Source organism: Leopardus geoffroyi, chromosome E3, assembly GCF_018350155.1.
Source record: "Leopardus geoffroyi isolate Oge1 chromosome E3, O.geoffroyi_Oge1_pat1.0, whole genome shotgun sequence".
NCBI classification, from domain to species: Eukaryota; Metazoa; Chordata; class Mammalia; order Carnivora; family Felidae; genus Leopardus; species Leopardus geoffroyi.
In genome coordinates this window covers 25,331,799-25,355,375 of record NC_059340.1, presented here as the reverse complement: position 1 = coordinate 25,355,375, position 23,577 = coordinate 25,331,799, and the positions used below count along the sequence as shown (strand labels likewise).

Here is a 23,577-nt window from a genome sequence, read left to right as displayed (position 1 = left end):
TCTTTCCAGTCATTATCTGCCTTGTTCAAATAATTTTTGCACATCCGTTATTGGTTTGTATTCTTCTTTAAAACAACACACCACATTTTCTCATTTAAGACCACCTATACACAAAGAATCAGCTAAATAAGATGGAAATCAGCACAAATCATATGTGCCACTGAAGACTTGTGTGACCAACAAATGTAGAAAAAGATTAAAAACCTATGGTCCAACTGCAGAAACAAAAAAGTAATATGGGGTTTTCTGTTCTCTGAAGTGCATCATGAAGTGTGGGTGGAGAGAAACACAGAAATCCAGAATTAGCCTAACATCAAATCATTTTGGAAAGAGTTGACAACATGTAAATTCCTCACACATAAAGTATTTAGAACAAGAGACTTTGATTCCTGGGCTATGATGCCATTTAGGAATCCTTGCAAGGCCTTAGGAATTCCAGTATTCATAGGAGAAAATGCTCATCTTAATTTGGAGCTACCAGGCATTGAGAGGTACTCCCAATGTGGCACAGCCTGTAACTGAAGTATTACAAAGCTTGCAGTAAGATCTGGGATAGAGGCTGAACACCAAATTCGAAAGAGGTAATCAAGTGACATAAAGGGGGGAAAAAAAGAAAGAAAAAAGAAAAACCACCATGATTACCACCTAGCCACAGAGAACTGAAGTGGAAACGAGGGGGGTATATGGGAGAAGAAAAGGGGTGAAAGGGAATGGAAAAAAAACAATACATTTGTCACCCCGTACCACTTCCTATACAGGACACGGGCAAAGCTTCCAGCCCCATTACCTCAGGCACAGATGGTTATCGTTTGTAGCAAAGGTGCATAGAAAGGCCTTCAGGTCTGAGCCCCTTAATTCCAGGGCTGTTAATGATTAAAGAGAAGGATGGGGGTGGGGAGTGAAATGAGGGAGGAGGGAGCTGGAGATTCACCCACCACCTCCCGCTTGGACTCCTACCTTACGGCGCTTACCCGGGGCATAGAACCAGAGTCTGCACCCTCTCCAGGGCAGCTCCAGCCCCCAGATCCCCAGGCCTGGGTTGAGGGGTGCTGGCGGTGGGGAGGCAGGGACCGTAGGTAAGTTTTCTTGAGCCCTGCGGCTGACACGCCACAGGCTCCCCTCACAGCCTCTTCCTCCAAAGGGACCAGTCCAGACAAGGCGCTGATTTCCACTCCTCCCCTTCCACCCCCTTTTCTCGAAGGTACCCAACCCCCGCCCCTTCATCTCTCAATGCTCCCCCCTTTTCCTCAAAAGCCCCCCCCCCCAAACTCACAGCTGCTCCAGAGGTTCCTCCAGTCAAACCCTTTCTGGAAACGACGGCGGCCCGGCGGGTCCAAACCACCTACCATCCCCGCTCGCGTTTCCAGGCTCCCTACCCGCGCCGCCGCCGCCTCTTCTTCCACCACTGCCGCCGCCTCCTCTTCATCTGCGGCCCACCGGTGGCAGCCGCCCCCAAACCCCGCCCCCTCCATCGCCTCCTGCATCATCACTTCCGGTAACCCCGCAGGCCGCCGACTCCAGGAGGGAGAATTGAAGAGGGGCGGGGAGGAACGGGTGGAAGATTGCGTCACGACGTACGCAAAGACGCACGAAGCTGTAGCCAAGTAAGGGCAAAGACCTAGCGACGAGGAGGGAGGGCTAGGAGGTGCTGGACTGGACCATTTTTTTGACTAGAGTGGGGGGAACGATAGCGGAAGGGGTAAAGAGAAACTAGGGAGAGGATGAAGTTGGCTATATTGTTTGTATACGGCGGAATATGGGCTACAGTATGAAGTGTAAGGGAGACTCGTGGCTACTCCCGACCTGGAACTAATGCTCCCACAGAGGTCCTCCCGGTGGTTTGGTCCGGCCTGGCCTACCGGACCTGCCCGACCTCCGTCGCCCGCGGCTCTGCTAGGCTCCTGGCGCCGCCTCCTCCTAGCCCGCGGTAGGCTGCGGCGCTTCTGTGGGTGGGGGAAGGCAGGACTGACGCAGAGTGAGTGTAGGGGATGGAGACGCTGACTCCTGGCGCGGGAGACGGGGGGAAGGGGTTGGCTCCCCAGGGGCAGGGATGGGGTGGGGGCGGGGGTGCGACGTTGCTAGGAGACGTGCTTGTGTGACCCCTGCCTCGCGAGGGCGGCTCGGTGTCGTCGCCCCTGGCCTCGAGAACTTGCCTTGGGAAGTGGCCCGAAGGCCAGGAAGGGAAGGCCTGGTTTGGGGACTCTGAGATGCCGATTTGGGGCCCATCTCAAACTTTGCTGAATCGCTTGGATCCCCGAATATAAATAGGAGATTAACAGGGGCTATTCAGGGGCGAGAGGCGTCAAGCTGGGGAAGGTTGACCCAAACGAGGGCCCGTACAAGCTACGGAGACCTAGGATACTGAGAACTAGCTTCTTATTGCCTCGATTTACAAATGAGAGCGAGAACGGAGGCCTTGCTCGGTGACTTCGAGTCCGGAAGAAAGTTAAAATGTACAGTTAAAGTTAAAATGTAAATCAGGAAGGAAGATATCCGCAAGTAAGACAATAGTACCGGATGAAGTGGTAGAAGATGGGGGGAGGGCCACTCTAAAATGGGGTAGAGCTCTTCAGAGAAGGCCGGGTTTCACAGAGATTCGAGAAAAGAAAGAAGCTAGGGGATGGACTGTCTAGGTGGAGAAAAGAGCCAACGGACAGGGTTCTGAGGAAGGAAACGGCGAGAAAGCCAGGTTGCTGGAGCAGAAAAAACAAGGGCCAAAGTGGTCTGTGATGGAGAAATGGCAGGGCCTGAACAAGCACAGCATTTTAGCCCAAGGTAAGGGTTTGGCTGTTGTGTTACCTGAGGGTTTTGAGAAGGGGAGTGACCTGACCTGATTTACATTTAAAAAAAAAAAAAATCACTTGGTTGCTAGACAGAGAAGGGTAGAAGTTGTCAGAACTGTTAGGACCCTGTTAAAGTAGGCCAAGAAGTATTGTCAGTGGAAATGCCGATCATTAAATTCAGAATGCATTTTGGAAGTAGAGTTTAAAAGACTTAATGCCTGATTGGGTGTGAAGTGTATGGGAGGAAGAGGAACCAAGGAGGACTACTAAGGGGAAACTGTTTGGAACGGAATATCCTAAGTTCTCTTGAATATACTAGGTTCGATAAGTCTACTAACCATCCAGGTGAAGATGTTGGAGAAGTTAGATATACAAGTCAGGGGAAAAGTCCCAGAGAAAATACACAGGAGTTTTTAGAGACATTCAGAGATTCCCCGGAGAAGAACAGAAGCCAGCAAAGGAGACTTGACACAGATAAGGCCTCAGAGATAAAACCAGGATCCCTTAATATCCTGCAATAGTGAGACTCACTCTCATAATCCGTGAGACTCATTCACCCACCAGCCAGCTTCTATTCATCCTATAAGCCCTGGCTCAAATCTCTTCCTTCCCTTCCTCCCCCAGCTGTCATTGCTTTTGGACTTGTGTGCAGGTGATTTGTGTCCATTACAGCAAGCCTGACTTTGCTTGTTAATTGTTATGTCTGACTCCCCTGTGGGCTATTTCTTCTTTGTGTCTTGCTTCTAGTATAGAGCTTTGCCCAAAGGGCCCAATATGTGGTTATAGCTAGGTAGGAATACTGTATTCATAAGGTATCAGTCACAGACTTCAGCAGCTCTGACAAAGGAGCTTTTGTCCTGCTGATGCTGCCACTGCCAGCCACAATCTAGATATGGTTAATCTCATAAAATCTAGAAAGAATATCAGAAGTATCAGAAGGCCTGGGTTTCAATCTTGGATCTGCTACTGATCAGCAGTGGCATTCATTGGAGAAGGTCATTTTCTTTGAGCTGAAGGGGTTGGCCTAAATTAGAGATTGCAAATGGAAATACAGCTATTGCCTACAAACATCATTCAGCCCCCAAAATGATTTAAATTTAAATTCTTTTTAAAATTGACTTGCCAACATTTAAAAATTAGACATCAAAATCCAGATTTTCAGCTTCATTGAAAAAAGAATCTGGCAACACACCTGGAGCCAATAAAGCTTCTCCCCGCCACCAGCCCCCCCCCCCCCCCCCCCCCCGCCTTTGTATGTGGCTCAGTGCCAAAGGCCTCCTCTCTTTTCAGCTGTCTGCCTGACCCTTGTGGGCATTTGATTTGCAGTTCTTGGTCTTGAACTGTGCTGTTCCCCAGTAGCCACTGGCTACATGTTGCTATTTATTTTTTACATGTAGGTACTTAAATACACTTTTAAATGCCAGTTTCTCAGATGCAGTAACCATATTTCATGTGACCAGTGGCTAGCTACCCTGCTGGACATCACAGTTATAGAATATTTCCATCATTGAAATACATTCTGTGGGGGTGCCCGGATAGCTCAGTTGGATGAGCATCCAACTCTTGATTTTGGCTCAGGTCATGATCTCAGGGTCGTGGGATTGAGCCCTGGGTCAGGCTCAGCGCTGAGCACAGAGCCTGCTTAAGATTCTAACTCCCTCTGCCACTCTTCCCTGTTCATGCTCTAAATAAATAAACAAATAAATGAAGTAAAAAGGAAATACATTCTGTGGGTCAGCACTGAACTGCAGGAGCTTGAAGGTATTCTGGGTGCAAATAGTTCCACACACATAAGGATGGACAATCATTGCTCCTGCTGTCGAGGGATTTTGTCTAGTAAGGAGCTCTGTTGCCTCTGCAGATGAGAAAAGTTGCTCATTTGGTAGTTACTTGATAGGTGGAGAGTATTTGGAAACTGTTGTGAAGGCAGGGACCACTACTCAACGCGAGGTTATTCATCAGATGGTTGGATCTAGGGTCAGGTGCTAGAAAACTCCAGCTGTATCTAATGTTATAACCAAAGCCCTTTTGTCAGTTTCCTAATCCATTTCCCTAGGAAATTATCACAAAGGAGGATTTAAATGCTAATTTAAACTTAAGTGTTTCTTGCTCTGACTTTCCTAGTTCCTATGAAGGGGTGAAATTCTGGGTAGTTATGAATGAATGACTGGGGTTGATTTTTAGCGTTGACCTAGTTTTCATCTATTTCCAGCACACACACACACACCCACACACATCTAACACCTCATCCTACTTCTGCTAACTGGTTCTTACCCCCTCTGACTGACCCTTACTTTTGTCTCTTAAAATATGCTGATAAGGAAACAAATACTTCCATTTCTTTTGAATTGAAGGGCAGAAACTTGGTTTCCATTTAGAATTTCTGTCTGAGGGGAAAAAGAGCTGTATCTCTCTTGGTTACAAAAGCCTAATTGGAGTTCCCCCTTACAAGTATAATCTTGTGTATGCTCCTATGCTGGTATATTTAGAATGAGCATACTTGCCTCATATGATTTTGTTTTGGATAATTTAGAAGCCTTTCAGACATCATTATTTTTGGTTTTTCCCTGTGTTCTGGAGATTTCCCATATTACAGGGCCTAACCTAATTCTATTCCTTTAAGTAAAATGAAAACACGATCTACCTTCCACTCCCTGCCTCCTATCTCTGACACACCATATTGTCACTTTCTGTGTAAAAAGATGCTGTTTCAGAGAATAGCTGTGGTATGATTAAGTACACCACACAAGCATATCCTGAGATTTGCAGAACAGTGTGTGGCATTACACTTCCCTTTTTGGATTCTAGTAACCAAAAACTGAATCCAGGACAGGAAACAAGTCTGTGGGGCGTGTGTGTCTGCCTGTCTGTTAATTGAGAGGAGTGGGGGATAGAGGGCAGTGATGTGTGGGGCACAGCTTAACTTGAAGGTTATTCGATTTGGGTAAGGATGATACTGTATAGGATATGGGTGTACACCAGAAAGTAGGAAATATAAGAGATGTAGGAGAAAAACAAGCCAAAGGATAAGCAAGGAGTAAGAGATAAAGGAAGAAAAATAGGAAGTCTGGTCATGCCTTCAGTGTTGGCACCTGCATTATATTTCCAGTAAGAAGTATGTGCTGTGGTCTGAAGATAAGCAGTGCATCTGACTGGGTTATTTGCTCATACTGAAGAACAATAGCCCTTTACTGTACAGGGATTATTAATGATCAGAGGGAAACAGCTTTAGGAAAATCCATCAGTATCACAAAGCAATAAATTTGCCAACAGGCAACACGCTTCTTTTCCCATCTCTGCAGACAAAGTTTAGCATAGATAAAAGAGGCGTCATTGTTCCTCCTTTATTTCCTCCTATTTAGGTAACATTTGCCTTTGTTAACTCCCAATGCTAAGTGATTTACATGGATTATCTCATGAGTAATCCTTACCCCCACTCTTTGAAGAGGGTTCTATTGTTACCCCATTTCACTTTTTCAGAAACTGAGGCTCAGGAAGACTTGACCAATGTAGTGAAGTCGGGATTGAAACCCACTTTTGACCATTCCAGAACCCATTTGTTCAATAGTTGCATTTTATCTTCTGTTCCTTACATATGTGGAAAAACTTTGAATGCCTAAAACCAAGACAGTCATTCTGTCCTCTGCTTTCCTGGGCAAGAAAATCTGTTTGCTTGTTCCAAATAACAATTTTGGAGGTTGGTTTTGATCCCCGATCATTTGGTTGCAATAGATCTTATTCCCAAGAAAGATTTTTTTTTTCCCAAGAGAAAATGTGTCTGAGCCATATTTTTTCTATATGTTTGGTTCTAAGCTTCATGAAAACATAGTAAATCATTTCATTCCAGTGGACCAACACTTACTGACTTTTAAAGAACTTAAGAGTATGTGTTACATTATTATAACTGTAAGGATGGAACTGATAAGGCCTCCTCCCCAAACCTGACACCCACAGCACCACTCTTGAAAACATCATTGTGAGGGTTAATTAGTATTTTTAAATGTTCTAGGGTCTTCACTTGGGAAACCTGGCCCACATACCACTGTGTGTGTTTCAGAATGAGAAGGGACATTACTGGTGACTATTCTTCGTGTGTAAATGTATTATTCTTCTAACAAATATATTTCAAGCTCCAACTTTGTGCCCAGTCTTAAGAGTGTGATGAATGAGGCATAGTCCCAACCTTCTTTCTCCCTCCCCAGAACACAGTGGAAGAAGAAAGGTAAAGCCAGCCAGAAAATTACACTAGAATAGGATTAACTTAGGATACAAGTGTGCTGGAGGTGCCTGGAGTACACATAGCAGAGTCACTGAACCTGTTTCAGCATGAAGATGGCACCCTATGAAAAGTAATGGAAATCCAAGAATGAGAATCAACAGCTAGGCAAAGAAAGAGTATTTCAGTTGTGTGAATTTGGACCTTCATTTGGCAAAAAGAAGGGGTGCCAGATCTAAGGAGATTGGGCAGCAGGACAGGGACCAGCCAGCATGGGTGCACAATGAACACATGAGACCATTTGGGTGAGTTTCATAATCTCCACCACCCACCCAATCATAAAGTACTTGGGAGAGAAATTTAACTCTTATTACATTCATTAGTTATGATGAGAAAAAGAAAAATTCCACCTAGGAGCAGATACTGAAAGAATGGCAAGAGTCTTTCCTTCTGCCTGGGGCTGGAAAGTCAGTTAATTCCCATTGCCTTTTCTGTCCCTTGTTTATACTGCAACACTTTTTCTTAAGTAGAAGGCAAAGCCTCATGAGAGTCCAACACTGGGAATTTTGACATTCCTGAGACCAGAGTCATACTTCTATAAATTTCATCTGGAGAAGGAATTTTCATCTCTGCTCTTAAACTCCTCAGTGTTTATGCTGTGATGGTCTTTCCAAAGGTGGGGGAAAGGGTGAAGTGGATAAATCCCCTAATACTAGCATATCTTCACGCAGACATCCTGAAAAGCCAAACCTAAACATGCCGTGTGTCTACACGTGCTGTATAGAGTGGGTTCTTGGAACCTACCCAGACCTTTCACTATTTCCACTCATCACGGAGTATAAGAGTGAGTAGGTGGTGTGTTTCGTTTGGTTTTAGGAGATTAATTACTGCCCCATAACTGACTCCAAAATAAAAATGGGAAAACTCTTGGTCAGGGAAATAATCATCTAGGTTTATTGGCTCTTCATCCCAAATCTCCTGTCAATTAGGTGGCATTAGGCAAAACTTTTTTCACCATGTGCAAGATACAATTTGAAATCCAGCACATTTTTTTTTAGTGTTTGTTTTGAGAGAGAGAGCAAGCACAAGTACAAGCAGGGGAGGAGCGGAGAGAAAAGGGAGAGCAAATACCAAGCAGGCTCCACACTGTGGATCAGGCTGTGGAGCCTGACATTGGGCTCAATCTCAAACCTTGAGATCATGACCTGAGATGAAATCAAGAGTTGGATGCTCAACTGACTGAGCCACCCAGGTGCCCCCAAATCCAGCACATTTTAAAAGATGTAAATTAAGGGCATCTGGGTGGCGCAGTCAGTTGAGCATCTAACTTCAGCTCAGGTCATAATCTTGTGTTCACGGGTTTGAGCCCTGCATGGGGGTCTGTGCTGACCGCTCAGAGCCTGGAGCCTGCTTTGGATTCTGTGTCTCCCTCTCTCTCTGCCCCTCCTCTGCTCACTCTCTGTCTCAAAAAATAAAACATTAAAATTTTTTTAAAGGATAGAATAAATGCAAATTAGACCATGGTACTCCAGCTTGCTTAAAATCAGCCAATGTCTTCCTTTTGTTTTGTTCTTAGATTACAAACTGAACTCCTTTCCAGGGCCTATGCTCCCAACCTGTCCTAGATTTCTGCTCACCTGTGGCCCCACCTTCCCCACAGGTTCTTGCTGCATTAACATTGACTTGTTTACCACCTCTTAGCCTTTGTTGGTTGCCACCCTCTTCCTGAACCACCCTTCCCTTAACTCTTCCCTTGAATAGGCTCAGGCTCCTTCATGTCATTCAGGACTCAAATGGCACTAACTACCCAAAATAAAATAACCCTGCCTCTGTTCATTTGAATCCTATTACTGTTTCATTCCTAGAGAGCACATACCACCATCAGAAATTGTTTTTCTTGTATGTCATCTACTTGGCCACTAGAATGTAAGCTTCAGGAAGGCAGGGACTAAGTCTGCTTGTTTATCAAGGTTGTGTATCCCTAGAATCTCCTGTGTGTGGTCCCAGTGGGTACTGAAAGGATAGATGCTTGGGAGGGACCAGTAAGGCCTGCAGAGTGGTAGCACTGTAATGAGCCCTGGTGAGTCTTCTATGATGTCCACTCCTTTTGGAGTGATGGAACAGAGTTGCCATAGCGCATGGAAGAGCAGCCCAGTCCTGCCAGGTGCACAGCATCTTTTAAGGTGCTGATGTGCAACACAATTATTAAGGAAGGACAGTTGCCCTTCCCCCAGTCACTCATGTACACTCTTACTCTCTCAAAATTAAGTAAGTAAACTTTTTAAAAAAGTCAGGAGCGGGGGGCGGTGTGCCTGGGTGGCTCAGTCAGTTAAGTGTCCATTTCTTGATTTCTGCTCAGGTCATGAATTCGAACCGAGTTGGGCTTCGCACTGACTGCTTAGGATTCTCTCTCCTCCTTTTCTCTGTCCTTCCCCTGCTCACAGTCCCTCTCTCTCAAAATAAATAAATGTAAAAAAAAAAGGCAAGGGCAGATGGCATATGGAAAACCTTATTAAAAGGTTATTCATATCAAGGTGCAAAACAATGGTTTTTTGCTGTTTGTGGGAAGGGAATAAAATTGAGTTCCCTTTGTCACAAACTAGCCAAGCTCTTTAAAGCAGTTAACAGACATTCAACCACATTTACTGAGATTGAGCATCCTATTTAGTGATTAAACATTTGGGCTGGACTCCAGACTGACTGGGTCTGGGTTTGAATCCTGGCCTCACCTCTTTTTTTTTTTTTTTTTTTTTTAATGTTTATTTATTTTTGAGAGACAGAGTGAGAGTGTGTGAGGTGCAGAGAGAGAGGGGAGACACAGAATCTGAGGCAGGCTCCAGGCTCTGAGCTTTCAGCATAGAGCCTCACGCGGGGCTTGAACTCACAATCCATGAGGTCATGACCTGAGCTGAAGTCGGATGCCAATCTACTGAGCCACCCAGATGCCCCGTTTTTTTGTTTTGTTTTGTTTTGTTTTGTTTTGTTTTGTTTTGTTTTGTTTTGTTTTTAAGTGAGGTCTACAACCAACTTGAGGCTTGACTCACAGCCCTGAGATGAGTCTCTGGTGACTGAGCCAGAGAGGTGCCTCCAGCCTTACCTCTTAATATAGCTGATGTGACTTTGGGCAAGTTACTTAACCTCTCTTTGCATCAGGTTTCTGCTTTGTAAAGGGGTAATGGTAGTTACCTACCTTATAGAATTGTGATTTGGGGAGTTAACATACATAAAGCACCTAGCAAAGCCTCTCTAGCACAGTTAGTACAGAGCAAAGTGTAGTATTATTATAATTACTCTAATGTGCAAAACAGTCTGAGCCCTGCAGGAATTCAGAGACTGTGAAGAAAAAGACACAATGAAATAGCAAAATATCAATAGCTGGCTTAGGAGAGAAGCAGAGAAAAGGGGGCCGCAGAAAAACTTGGGAGCAAATAGGTATCTAGTAGGTGGGGTGTGATAACTAGCAGAAAGCAAGCATTGTAAGTGGATGATAGAATAAACACCAAGGCATGACCCTGCAGGGTGCCTTAGAGCTGTAGCTTTAAAACTTGTGTATTTCACACTCTGCATCACAATTTTTACTATTATTACCCATATTTTAGGCCAGCTTTAAAAACTTTTCTTATACAGGGGCACCTGGGTGGCTCAATTGGTTAAGTGTCTGACTCGTGATTTCAGCTCAGGTCATGATCTCACGGTTCATGAGCTGGAGCCCCACATCAAGCTCTGTGGTGAAGCACCAAATCTGCTTGAGATTCTCTCTCTGTCTCTGTCTCTCCCTCTCCCCCCTTCTCTCTCCCCATCTCTCGTTGCCCCTCCCCTGCTTGTGCATGCTCACTCCCTCAAAATAAACATTAAAAAAACCTTTTATAATACGTTCATCTCAAAGAAGCTCTATATTATTGCTGTGAAATCAAAATCATGCTATTAAATTATGAGTTTGATAGGCTATTACAGTACATTATAAAATACTTGTACATCCAAAAAATAACCTCCCCAACCAATCTTTGGGACACCTGCTGTCGGGAAAACTTCTCCCAACTGTGACCAGAGACCAAACCACACTAGCAGCATTTATCAGCCTTTTCTTAGTGGCCCAGGCTTCACTTGGAAGATGCTTAGTTGTGAATTTTTTCTTGGTACTATGTATATATGGGGTACGATTTTAAGAAACGGCCAATTTCGAGGCACCTGGGTGGCTCAGTTGGTTAAACGTCCAGCTCTTGATTTTGGCTGAAGTCATGATAGTGAGATCAGGTTGGTAAGATAGAGCCTGGTGTCAGGATCTCTGCTGACCGCACGGAGTCTGGGAGTCCCTCTCCCTCTCTGCCCCTCCCCTGCTCACGTGCGCGCTCTCTCTCTCTCTCTCTCTCTCTCTTTCAAAATAAATAAACATTAAAAGAAGAAGAAGAAAAGGCCAGTTTCTAGTCACATTTCCTCCCAGGAACACTTCATATCTCTTACCTTTCCTCATTCTGGGGCTTTGGGGTTAAGGAAGTAAAGTGAAACAGTTTGACCAAATGTCAATCTCATAATCAAAGATATAAAACTTTAAAAATTCTGTAAGAGTAGATTTCATGGCCAGTTGAGTGAGACTGGTTCAGTTGTGGTCCTCTAGAAGCACCTGGCTGGCTCAGTCAGTGGAGCCTGCACCTTTTGATCTCAAGGTTGTGAGTTCAATCCCCATGTTGAGTGTAGAGATTACTTAAAAATAAAATCTTTTTTAAAAATGTGGTCCTCTAAATAATTTGATATTTCTCATGTTGCCTGTGGGAAAATCCCAGCAGACCTCATTACATTGGATCAACCCATGAAACTAGTAAAGAAAAGAGCCATCTCAGCCTTGCATCAGTAGTGAGAAATCATTGATAGTTCCGGAGGAATAAATGTTGGTTTCAAGTCATTGAATCCATAGGAAGGAACACTCTTAGGGAAAAAGCACTTTTTCTAAACAGGTTGCTTGCTAGGAACAAAGACAAAAATATAAACCAAAGGGGAAAGAGCTTGGAAAAAAAAATTTTTATATGGTCAGTTTTGTTTCTAGAATCCCAAGCTTTCTGTATCATGAGATATTTTTATTTATTCAGCATTTGTGGAACACCAATTACAGACCTGGGTAGGTGCCAAGAATTGAGCAGTAAATAAGATGGATGTCATAACTGTCCCCATAAACGTAAGGATCAATTGGGAGAAGACAGGCACTAACAAACCATAATTACTTGAGTGGTAAGTACCACAAAGAAGAAATTCAAGAATCCATGGGAAGGTTCAACAGACCTGACCCAGTGCATGTGGTGACAGGAGGGAGAAGGATTCTCTGAGGTGTCCAGGTTTTCACTGGGAATTGAAGGATGAGTAGGGGTTGGTCAGGTAAAAGAGAGAGGGTCAGGAAAGAGCCTTCTAGAAAGAGGGAACAGCATGCGTGTATACCCCTACCTACAGTAAGAAAAATGTGATTCCCTCAAAGAACCGAAAGAAATCCAGTAAGGAAACGACAAAGGAGGCATTTTTCTTTTCTTGCCTATTCTCTGAAGATTGGGAAGTGTAGTTAAGCTAGACTTCCTAATAGTGCACAATGGGGAATACAGCCTTAGACCCTTCTCCGGAAATCTTTCAGACTTGGGTTTTCTGGGTCACCTGATGGTGGAGAGGGAGATATCAATCTCCCTTTCAGGATTAGTTTTCAAAACACTGTATACGTTAATTAAAGTGTTTTGAAAATAGACCTATTAAGTACTGATTGTTGGTACTGCCTATGACCTTGAGTACCCTAATTGCAGGGCTTGTGTATCCGATTATAGCATATGACCAGTTACAGTTTGAAGTTGTGGCGGCTCTTTCGAGTAGTAGAAAAAAAACAAAGGCTTTGGAGAAGGTTGCTACTGCTTTAATATGCCATACCTCCGTCACTTTCCTCAAGTGTCATGCAGTCAGAGACGTTTCATCTGTTAAGGAAGTGAAGCAATCATTAATCGTAGTTACAGACTCTATGCCCCTCACAGGAACTGACTCACGTATTTTCATATGAAACCATGGAGTTTTAGGGAGAACCAGAAACTCAGAAACCTGTTTCCTTACCAGGAAAAGTCATCATCTCATGGGTTTTTATTACGATTAGCCACAAAGAATGATGTTCTCTCCTGGTTTTTATGAATTTCTTCTAAGCATTTTTTTCTGTGAGGTATCCATGGACATCAGAATTGGTGTTGATTATAACTTTCATCTTAACTTTGAATTGGGTGAAGCAGTGCTTTCAACCTTTTCAGCAAGTGATTAAGCCTTGGTTCATTACTCATTGCTTAAGAAAGGTCACCAGGGTCAGGGGGCAGGGAGGCAATCCTATTCAAAAGAAATTCTAAGGTAAATTCCTTGCAGGTACTTAGAACTTCTAGATGAACTCACTCTTCCCAGCTCCCATCTGCATTTAGCTGCCCAAGTCCTCAGGAGCTCAGGACCACCCTAAAGCATACAGTCTCCGTATGTTACACCTCCACCTTGAGTTGGAAATGGGTCCTCTTCTCAAAGGGCAGTGAGCAGCCTACTTCCCCATCCTGATGAGCCTGTTTGAGGAAAGCCCAGTACTCGTGAGGTGTTCCAGTGCCTGGCCCTGCTACTCACCAGATGTGTTCTTGTCTTCCCAGCCTACCCTTTTGTTAAAGACCGTACGATATATTCATTCTCTAAAATGTGACTAATCAGAATCCTCTAGTTTTGAGACTTCTTTTTTCTGTCTTCCCTGAATTTCTTTTAGATATAGTAGTAAATAGTAAAGACATAGTCTGAAGTTTTTGCATAAGTAAAAAGAGAAAGAAAAAGGAAAACACCTAATGTCCCATCATTAGAACATTAGCAGGGGAAGAGACAATATACTGGGACTGAATTGCAATATTGAGAATATATGAGCTAGGGTTACATGTGACAACATCGGTGAATCATACAAACATGAGCAAAAAAAGCAAGTTGCAGAAGGACATAATACCTTTTACATAGAGAGTTGACCCTTAAACAACATGGGTTTGAATTATGCAGGTCCACTTAGACACAGATTTCTTTTGCAAATACAGAACAGTACTATAAATGTATTTTCTTTTCCTCATGATTTTCTTAACATTTTCCTTTCTCTAGCATATTTCATTGTAAGAATATAGTATATGATACATATGTGTTCATTGACTGCTTATGTTCTCAGTAAGGCTTCATGTCAACAGTAGGCTATTAGTAAAGTTTTGGGGAGTCAAAAGTTATTGTAGATTTTTGACTACGTGGAGGTCAGTGCTCCTATGCCCCATATTGTTCAAGGGTCAGCTGTATAAGGTTTGTAAACTTGCTAAGCAATACTATAGAATGTTAAGTGTAAAAATATGTGTGAGAAGATTAATAAGTTCAGGACAGTGGTTCCTTCTAGCACAGAGGAAGGGAAATTTGACTGGAAGGGATACAGTGGGGGTATATATATATATAATTTATTTAAGATCCATTGTGAATATATGGCTGTTTTATTCTCTATATCTTTTTGTATATCTGAAATATTTCATAATAAAAATAAAAATGACAGGAATTTAATTTTTTTTAATGCATTTAGGGGTGTCTGGATGCCTCAGTTGGTCAGACATCTGACTTCAGCTCAGGTCATGATCTCATGGTCCATGGGTCACGTCGGGCTCTGTGCTGACAGCTCAGAGCCTGGAGCCTCCTTCAGATTCTGTATCTCTGTCTCTGCCCCTCCCACTCTCTCTCTCTCTCTCTCTCTCTCTCTCGAATGAATGAATGAATGAATGAATGAATGAATTTAGCTTTGGGAATATACTTAGGTTGGGACTCACTTAGCCAAGTTTCCTGAAATTAAAACTGATGTTTCAGAGTAAAAACCCAAAGAGGCCACAAGCTCTTTAGTCATCATCAGCAAGATCTTCCGTTATACTTACTGTACCGTTCTCACATGGACAAGGAAGCAGACCAACAATTTTGAGAAATATTTTCAACAAGGTTATGATGAACTAAAAGAGAGGTTGCAACCTGCCAGCCTCTGGGTAGAATTGAGCCTGCAGACCTAGTATGTTTGGCTTTCATGATACTCACACTTTCGAAAAGAATGAATTAGTGTCTTGAGATTTCACATTTAAAAAATATGGATTGCTACCTACTGTTAAACTATCAGGAAATCTGGCATTCCTAGGCCCTCATTTCTCCATGGCAGTAGCTGCCTGATACTGAGTAGCAACTGTACCTTTTGGGGGGGGCGGGGGGATGTCCTCTCCTGGCCATTGTCTCTACCTAGCCAGGTTCCCTCATTTTGTTACCTGCCAGACCCTGGATGTGCTTGAATTTGAGATCCCTGCATTAAACTCAAGTTACTTAACTAGAAATTTTAGTTATTTGGGGCACCTGGGTGGCTCAGTTGGTTGAGCATCTGACTCTTGATTTCGGCTCAGGTCATGATCTCACAGTTTATGGGTTTTAGCCCCACATCAGGCTCCATGCTGACAGGACAGAGCATGCTTGGGATTCTCTCTCCATCTTTTCCCCTTTTCTGCTCATGCTCGCACATGCGCGCTCTTAGAATAAATAAACTTAAAAAAAATTAGTTTTTCAAAATGTGCCTTTTCCAGGCACTCTGGTAAGTACTGCTATCTTATAAAAATACACACTAAAAGCATCATTCCCAAGATATTCTGGTAAAGAATGTACTGCTTTAAAGTATAGTAAATTTGAATTTTGGTTTGCCATGTTTGTAAAAATTGCCATCGTAGCAAACATGAACTCTGAACCATGGGGTGATATACCAGCACGGCTGAGAGAGATCTGGTGTTCCTATAGCACATTCTGGCAATGCTACCAAACAGATCTGTTGAGAAAGAGCAATTATTTCCAGACTAATTAAAAAGCTTGATTAAAAAAAATGTACATCTGCCTAGCTGCCTACTGTCAAATTGAATTTTCATGCAAATTTCCCCTCTTCTATTTTGGTGGGTCTGAGGATGACAACAGCAACACGACAAGAAGTTCTTGGCCTCTACCGCAGAATTTTCAGGCTTGTGAGGAAATGGCAGGCGGCATCAGGGCAGATGGAAGACACCATTAAAGAAAAACAGTACATATTAAATGAAGCCAGAACGCTGTTCCAGAAAAACAAAAATGTAAGTAGGCCCCAATTGGAAACTGTAAGGAGGAGGGCAGTGTCTTGTGATACTTGTTCTTTTTCGTCCTAAAATTGAGAGGACTGAGCAGCACAGGTCACAGTGGCAGAGTGTGGGGCAGGAAGGGCTCAGAGGCACGGCCCAGCTAGCTTGCCCAACTACTGGGCAGCAGAGCCCAGCCTGGGTTCCTCCCGTCATTTGTTTCAGGTCTCAGTCCAGCCTGTCAGTGTCTTAGCGTCCTCGTCCTTGTAAGACCCCATGAGCCAGGTGACAGGAGCCAGGCCAGTGAGGGTTTTCAGGGGAGGAGCAGTTCGCAATCACTGTGCCTGTTCCCGGCCCCTCCCACAGGAGGTGCACAGTGAAACTTTTTTTTTTTTCTTCAACTCATAAACTATTCAAGGCCTCTAAGTATAAACCCATTCAGAAGAAAGAGAATAGGATAAAGACACAGGGTTCCCTTCACAACTTCACTCTGAACTCAAGCCTCTTTGGCTAGCAGAGTGAGTTTGCCCTTTGAGACCACAGAATTGGGTAAGAAAGTGCCTCCATTAAGTAGTTTAACGGAACTGCACACCTAGACATCAGGGAGCCAAAAACCATTTGTAAGAGGCTTGATGTGACCCATCCCACAGACTATAAAGCATTGGCTCTTAGCTCCTTACAAAGACTGCCTGGCACTAAGCATGGAAAGAGGCTTTCAGCTTCTTACTTTCCTTGCCTCCTTCTCATTGATCTCAGGAAGTCAATGCTGTCACTGTTCCCCTCATGACACTTCCTGACAATCCACTCTCTTTACTTTTCCTCTCTGACCCCTGTCTCTGTGTCCTTTTGGACACACCCTCCTGCCACACACCCTCCTGACAGCTTAAAGGATCCTCTGAAAGTCAGCCCTCTGCACTGAGGCCCAGAGACTGTGCAACCACTTTATGGTTTCAGCTCCCACATCTGAAAACCCAGCCTCAGCCCCTCACCAGCCTCCTGAAGGGCCTTACACCAAGTGTAACGATCCAAAGCAGAACACCTCTTTCCACCAGGATGCCTCCCCTCTCCAGCTTGCCTATTTCTGCCATAGCTCCCATCACCACTCTGCAACTCTCTGCTCTCATTCTTTCATTCAGCAAGTATTTGAGTGCCCACCATGTGCCAAACTTTGGACTAGATGTTGAGGACATAAAATGAGCAAAACCAAGACAGGATCCCTCAAAGATGTTTCAGAGTTAGATGGTAAGAAATTAAAAAAAATTCCAATTGGGGTAAGCACTACAAAGAAACCCTCCCAAACAACACTATCTTCCCCATCTCAGAATCTGAATCCTGTCTGCTTCATAAAACCAACCTGCTCATGAAGCTTCTGCCTTTCCGGCCTTCCTCCAGCTTCTCCAAACTTTTCCATGCCACACATCACAATGTATATGCCCAATGAAGTCCTTAAACAGTTCTCTGAGAAATGGAAATAAAATACTGCAAGTGCTATTTCTCTTTATTTTTTATTGCATCCTTTAAAAATGTCTGTTCATGGGGTGCCTTGCTGGCTCAGCTGGGAGAGCATGTGACTCTTGATCTCGGGGTTGTGAGTTTGAGCCCCACACTATGTGTAGAGATTACTAAAAAAATAAACTTTAAAAAATAAAAAAAATTAAAATGTGTATTTGGTGTATACTTATAAGGTTTTTGATGTATTTAATGCACTTATTAATATATTTTATAAATCAGTATGAGTACATGTATAGGAGCTATGGGCTCAGAAATTTTTACTGAAAGCAGTAAATAATCAAAAAGTTGGGAGACCACTATAACCTATGCCTGTCCCTATGTAGTTGGTCACATTCCTTCTTGTTTGTTTCATTTATGTTGGTGTGGTCTCCCCAACCAGACTGCCACTTCCTCGAGCAAAGAGACAATGTCTTATACTTTCTTATATATCCCATGGGACCTGCCTTGTGGTTGTCACTGAATTCATGAGCCTTCACTCAACCCTGTGACAGTGATCTATTCTGAACTCCTCTAGAGCAGTCTGCAGCAGTCACTGCCCTGTTGATTACATGCCTCCATGCCTTTTCTGTAGCTTTATGCATCAGAGTTGTTCTGCCCAGGTAATAACCATCATAGTTGAAGGCAAGAATCATGGCCTCACAGTGTCTAGCCCGGTGCTGAAGAGATATCATAGCAGGATGTGCCCAGTAAACCTTTTCAGGCTCACTCATGTGAGGACTGATCAAGGCCCTTAGGGTTTTCACTTATGGCAGTAATCAATCCTTCCTTTGCCTCAGCTTGGGCTGGCCCAGTGTGGTGTGAGTCAGAGGGAAGTGTATGTGCCAGTGATGTGACATAAATAAGATTATTTTGTTGTGTCTGGGGAGAAGGTACATGGGTTTTTAAGATACGTATTTTGCCACGTGTTAGAAAATAGCATATCAGATAACGCCACAAATATTATGCTTAGGAGACAGTACATTTAAAGAGAAAGCTTAATGTTAGTATAAATGGTGTGTGGATATAGCAGAATCATGAAGGCAGCCAATGAATGACTGAATTTGGAGAGCTCTAACCCAGATTTGTTTAAATGGACAGCTGCAGTCCCAGGAGCCCTCAGCCCCCTTAACCATACGTATCTTTATGATGGGCTTCTTTCTCCCCAGTCCCTTACGCAGACTTAAGACGTTTCTTAGAACTTCACTTGCTGTGAGATTTTAATAATAATTCAGAGGTATCTCATGAATTGCTCTGAATCCTAATGGGCAAATGGGAACATGGAAATCTATTCCCAATGTGGACATCAGAGCAACAGCTTCTGAGAAGCAGAGGTCAGAAAGCAGACCCTCTGCCCCAGGGGACCCAGCTGTAGTTCTGTGCACTGCAGTTCCTAGAACTCTTCTGTGCTCCAAAAGGTGCCATAGAATAGGCACGCCCTTGGAATTTCCAAGCCTTGCTGGCCCAGACGTCACTGTGGGTGTCATCTGGGACTGGTGCAATCCCAGCTCTGCTTTGAGGCCCACTTGCAAACTCTTAGCAGAGCCACATGTTGACTCATTTTCCATCCTTGAAATGTAAGGGTTTCTCCCCTTCTACCTGGTGTTCTGTTTTTTAGAATGAATTTGTCATCCCTTTACTTGAAACTGGACTACCACAATTTGACTATTTGGGAATTTAAAAAGCCATTTCTTCCCCTTACCAGTGAACAAGGCAGTTTACAGTTCAAAATAAGAAGTGGATCATTCTCCAATATCTTACTTGGGGGGTTTCTGGACAGCACTTGCTGAAACAGTTGGGTTCAAGTTTGATCCACATGGAGAGGAGGTGGAGAAGCATTCTCATCAGGGTGTTGGTGGGACTATAAATTGGTACACTCTTAGAGGGTAATTTGAATCTAGAGGGAATATCTGAAAGAATTAAACATGCATGAACATACACCCTTTAACCCAGCAGTTCTCTAGGAATTTATCTTTTAGATATATTTGCGTGTAAGCCAAAAACTTTAGTGGGATCCATAACAGAATTGTTTATAATGGAAAAAAACTGGAAATAACCTAAATATCCATCAGGAAAAGACTGATTAAATTATTACACGGCCTTATGTTTGAATTTTGTGCAGCTCTTAGAAAGAATGGGCAGCTCTCTGGGGCGCCTGGGTGGCTCAGTCAGTTAAGCGTCTGACTTTGGCTCAGGTCGTGATCTCATGGTTCTTGGGTTCGAGCCCTGCGTCGAGCACTGTGCTGACAGCTCGGAGCCTGGAGCCTACTTTGGATTCCGTGTCTCCCTCTCTGTCTGCCCCTCCCCTGCCCATGCTCTGTCTGTCTCTCTCTCTCTTTCTCTCTCTCTCTCAAAAATAAATAAACATTAAAAAAAAAAAAAAAAGAATGGGCAGCTCTCTGTGTAAATATAAAAGGAGCTACACATTGTTAGGGGAAAAAGCAAAGTTCAGAACAAAGAGAGCTATTGTGTGTAAGGAAAAAAAAAGTGTATATATACACGTATGCTTTTATCTACATAGAATATCCCTGGGAGGACAAACACTGCCAATAATTGTGGTCCTTGAGAAGGGGGAACTGTGAGAGGGGTAAAAAGGAGACTTTGTTTTTATATTATATCCTTTTGTGTTATTTGAATAATGTTTTACTGTGTGCAGGTATTACCTATTGCCATAATTTTTTTAAAAGTTTAATCCACAGTAAATTTTATACTAAATTGCTTTTGATTTTTCAAAGTATCAGCATTGAATTTACTGGCTGGTGAGCTGAGAAAGTTGAAGAAGATGTACACCTCTACATAAGGAGCATTAGAAAGATGCTAAGAACCTCACCTGTTTTCCTCTTTTAATAGCTCACAGACACAGACCTGATTAAACAGTGTATAGATGAATGCACAGCAAGGATTGAAATTGGACTGCATTACCAGATTCCTTATCCACGGCCAGTAAGTGTGACAGTTAACATGTGGCGGGTACTTCTCCTCACCAACCCAGTTATTTCCAAGAACGTGTACCAAGAAGGCCAGTGTTTGTCGAGCAGTCTAGAGCTTCTGTGGGAGGCATGTTGGAAGTAAGCTATCCTTGCATGCCGCCAACCCATCACAACAAGCTAAAATGTCAATGAATGCCTGATTTCTCCTACTCATACAACTTTCCCACATATAGAAGGGAAAGCTAGCCCATATTTAGATAGCTTTGTCTTTTTGACTTTCACCTTTTTTATGGAAGTATTTTTATTTTCCTTATAATAAAAGTAAGGTTTGTTGTTAATAGCATTAAAAAAGTGCATGAGGTAGAAAGTGAAAATGGTCCAAAATTCTCACCCTGTGGAAGTAACCACTGTAACTGTTCGGTTGCACTATATGAAACTGCCAATATTCTACTCTTAACCTATAATACAAAAACAACAATTTTACCCGGTATTGGCTCAACCTAATAGTTTGGTAATATCTTGTCTTTTTTTCTATATTCGTGTACCTACGTTTTCTTAAAGTACATGGGATCCTGGACATACTGTTTGCTGCTTACTTAGTTTATGTCATCTGTCCTGGCCATCTCTGCCTCCCATCTTTTTAAATGGTTGCCACTGGATCCTGTTACAAGAATATACCATAATTTACCCAGCAGCTCTTTAGTAGGCATTTAGATTACTCCCAGTTTTCCACTCTGCGCAGAATAGCTTTGTCTACCCAAACTTTTTTTCTCGCCTTCTTTGGATTCTCATCTCACCATGTGATCTGTGGTCATTGTTCCTTCCATGCAGGCAGTATGACAAAGAAGAGCACAAGCTCTGGAATGTGATCTGGAATGCAAATCTTGGCTCTACCACTTAATGTGTATGTAAGATTGAGCAAGTTATTTAACTTCTGAGCCTCCATTGTCTCATCTATAAATATTATCTAATTCCTTATGAGATTATTGTAAGGATTAATGTGTGTAAGGATTTTAAGGATTAATGAGTCAGTGTAGATTTAGTGCTTAGCAGGGAGCACGGTACTTAGTAAATCCTCAATGAATAAGCTGCTCTGGTGATTATAATTCTTAATATTATCATTATTCTTACTCTTCCTATTCAGATTCATCTGCCTCCAATGGGCCTTACCCCACTACGAGGCCGGGGACTTCGAAGCCAGGAAAAACTGAGGAAACTTTCCAAACCAGTATATCTCAAGTCTCATGATGAGATTTCCTAACCCAGAAGAAAATTCATTTCTCAGAATGATGAGCCTACTAGATCTTGAATGTAAACCAGATGATGAAACCCTTCTCTTCGATTAGGGGTAAAAATTTAAATATCTTCTTAAAAACCTCTAAAATATTGGTATTCACCCCAACATCTGTGCTCACTCCTCCTGACACTTCATCAGGGTCTTGTTGCCTAAAGTGGATGACACTAACCCTAGAGGTCATGGACCTTATATACCCTCACTGAAGCATCTTTGGAAACAAGGCCAAGGCCTGTAGAAGGAAGATAAGGATGACAAAGATTTTCATGGAAATGTCATTTGCCAGTCATGTCAGCTGATAGGAAGAAATCAGCCAGCTGCTGAAAGTCTTCATAGCTACCATAAAACTACACTGCCTTCAGAATATTTTTTGGCTTCTTTCTCCCGAATTTTTGCTTAAAAAACAAAGGTTTGCTTAAAAGTGGGCTTCTTTGTATATGTTTTGCTGTCTTTTGACCATCCCAGTTTCCAGATAAACTACCCTTAAAAAGTGCATCATTGGATTTATCGTGGTTTTTCATGGAAATTTTACATGACACCCTGCCCCTGACATATACATACGTAAAAGTACTTGTCTTAGGTAAATGCGTATGTTTACTTTATCTTAAAGCCTGTGATTACTTAGGATACACTTAGGATTTGAAAGGCTTACTTGAAACTCATACTGCATTCATTATGAATATTTTATCTTAACATAATTAGGAAGTACAAGGGCCAAACTGGTTTTCAAATTATGTCTAAACAGCAATGGCACAAAGAGAAATCAAAACACAAAGGATTTATACTCCTGCATGTGTGGAATCCCATGGCAAGTCACACACACCTTGTTAACATTCCTTCTGACTTCCAAAGACGATGAGCATCACCAATAAAAACAAATTTTTATCGATTTTGGTCTCTCTGTATTCTTTTCCAAAATGGCTCTGAGACCCTCAAAAGTAGCATATGGTAGCTTCCAGCCCATACCTAGATTTAGGATTCTCTTGTCACACAGCTCCTCTAATTCAAAGTAAGCATTATATTTCAATCTCAAAGCCTGCTCCTGTGAGCAGAAGCATACACTTTAATGCTGAGGGTGAGTATTGCAGAGTTTGGCAATGATGTGGAGAACAAATATATCACTGTAGTAATATCAAATGCATATTTAACATGGTTGCCACATAAACCCCAGCTTGGCTTCAACTGGGAGACATCTGCTGTTCCATCAGTAACTCTCCTTCTATCTGGTCTCATTGTGGAAGCCTCTCCCTGTTCAGAGGTGGTTCTAGTGTTTACACATTTTGTCATGCAACATAGGGCCTGTGAAATCAAGTCAAGTACTTCATCTGGGGGTCAGCCATTGAAACAGTGATCTGTTCTCGCATTGGTGGAAAAACTGGCTCTGCTGGACCAAGTGAGACGTGACTTGCCTATCTCTGTCCTCGTCCTTTTCTAAGTAACTCAAGGTGATTTTGACTGTGCAGTTTTTGCCTTTAACTCTGTTGAGTGAAGAAACCAACCTTCCTACCCAGCCTCTTCCAAAATGGAAGTTGACCTAATTGCTAGCTAGCCTCCTGAGTATCTTCTATGTGCCAGGAATCTTACCTAACTGAATTTTATATGACTAGCCTCCTTTGCAAAGGTGCATGTCCTATTACACAGTAACATAATTACCAATTTGCTACCAAAACTTTCATATGAACAATGTTTATAATAGCTTTTATTTCTCCCATTTTCTCTCCAAGACTATAAAATCTCCATCTTCGTTCTT

General features: G+C 42.8%; 2 protein-coding genes across 35 annotated transcripts in view; one reads left to right on the top strand and one right to left on the bottom strand.

The window, feature by feature from the left end:
• DCUN1D3 (defective in cullin neddylation 1 domain containing 3) overlaps positions 1 to 1,915 on the bottom strand; it is a 39,422-nt gene extending 37,507 nt beyond the window's left edge. For 15 of the 21 annotated variants that reach the window (XM_045460438.1, XM_045460434.1, XM_045460439.1 and 12 more), the window contains exon 1: positions 1,274 to 1,460. The gene's annotated coding sequence lies outside the window, so the exon portion shown is untranslated. Of the gene's footprint in view, positions 1 to 957; positions 1,127 to 1,273; positions 1,487 to 1,803 lie in introns of those variants that run through there. The other 6 variants (XM_045460451.1, XM_045460445.1, XM_045460450.1 and 3 more) reach the window with 6 other exon arrangements.
• LYRM1 (LYR motif containing 1) lies at positions 972 to 22,716 on the top strand. 14 transcript variants are annotated; one of them, XM_045460469.1, is made up of 5 exons: positions 2,056 to 2,775; positions 12,084 to 12,222; positions 15,974 to 16,133; positions 20,454 to 20,546; positions 21,678 to 22,716. In XM_045460469.1, the coding sequence occupies exons 3-5, from the start codon at positions 15,975 to 15,977 to the stop codon at positions 21,792 to 21,794; spliced, it is 369 nt and encodes a 122-aa protein (XP_045316425.1). In that variant the 5' UTR covers positions 2,056 to 2,775; positions 12,084 to 12,222; position 15,974; the 3' UTR covers positions 21,795 to 22,716. The 14 variants fall into 14 exon arrangements, with proteins under 14 accessions (XP_045316414.1, XP_045316413.1, XP_045316416.1 ...); XM_045460458.1 differs by lacking the exons at positions 2,056 to 2,775; positions 12,084 to 12,222 and adding an exon at positions 972 to 1,076; XM_045460457.1 differs by lacking the exons at positions 2,056 to 2,775; positions 12,084 to 12,222 and adding an exon at positions 1,498 to 1,604.
• The last annotated feature ends 861 nt before the right edge of the window (positions 22,717 to 23,577 follow it).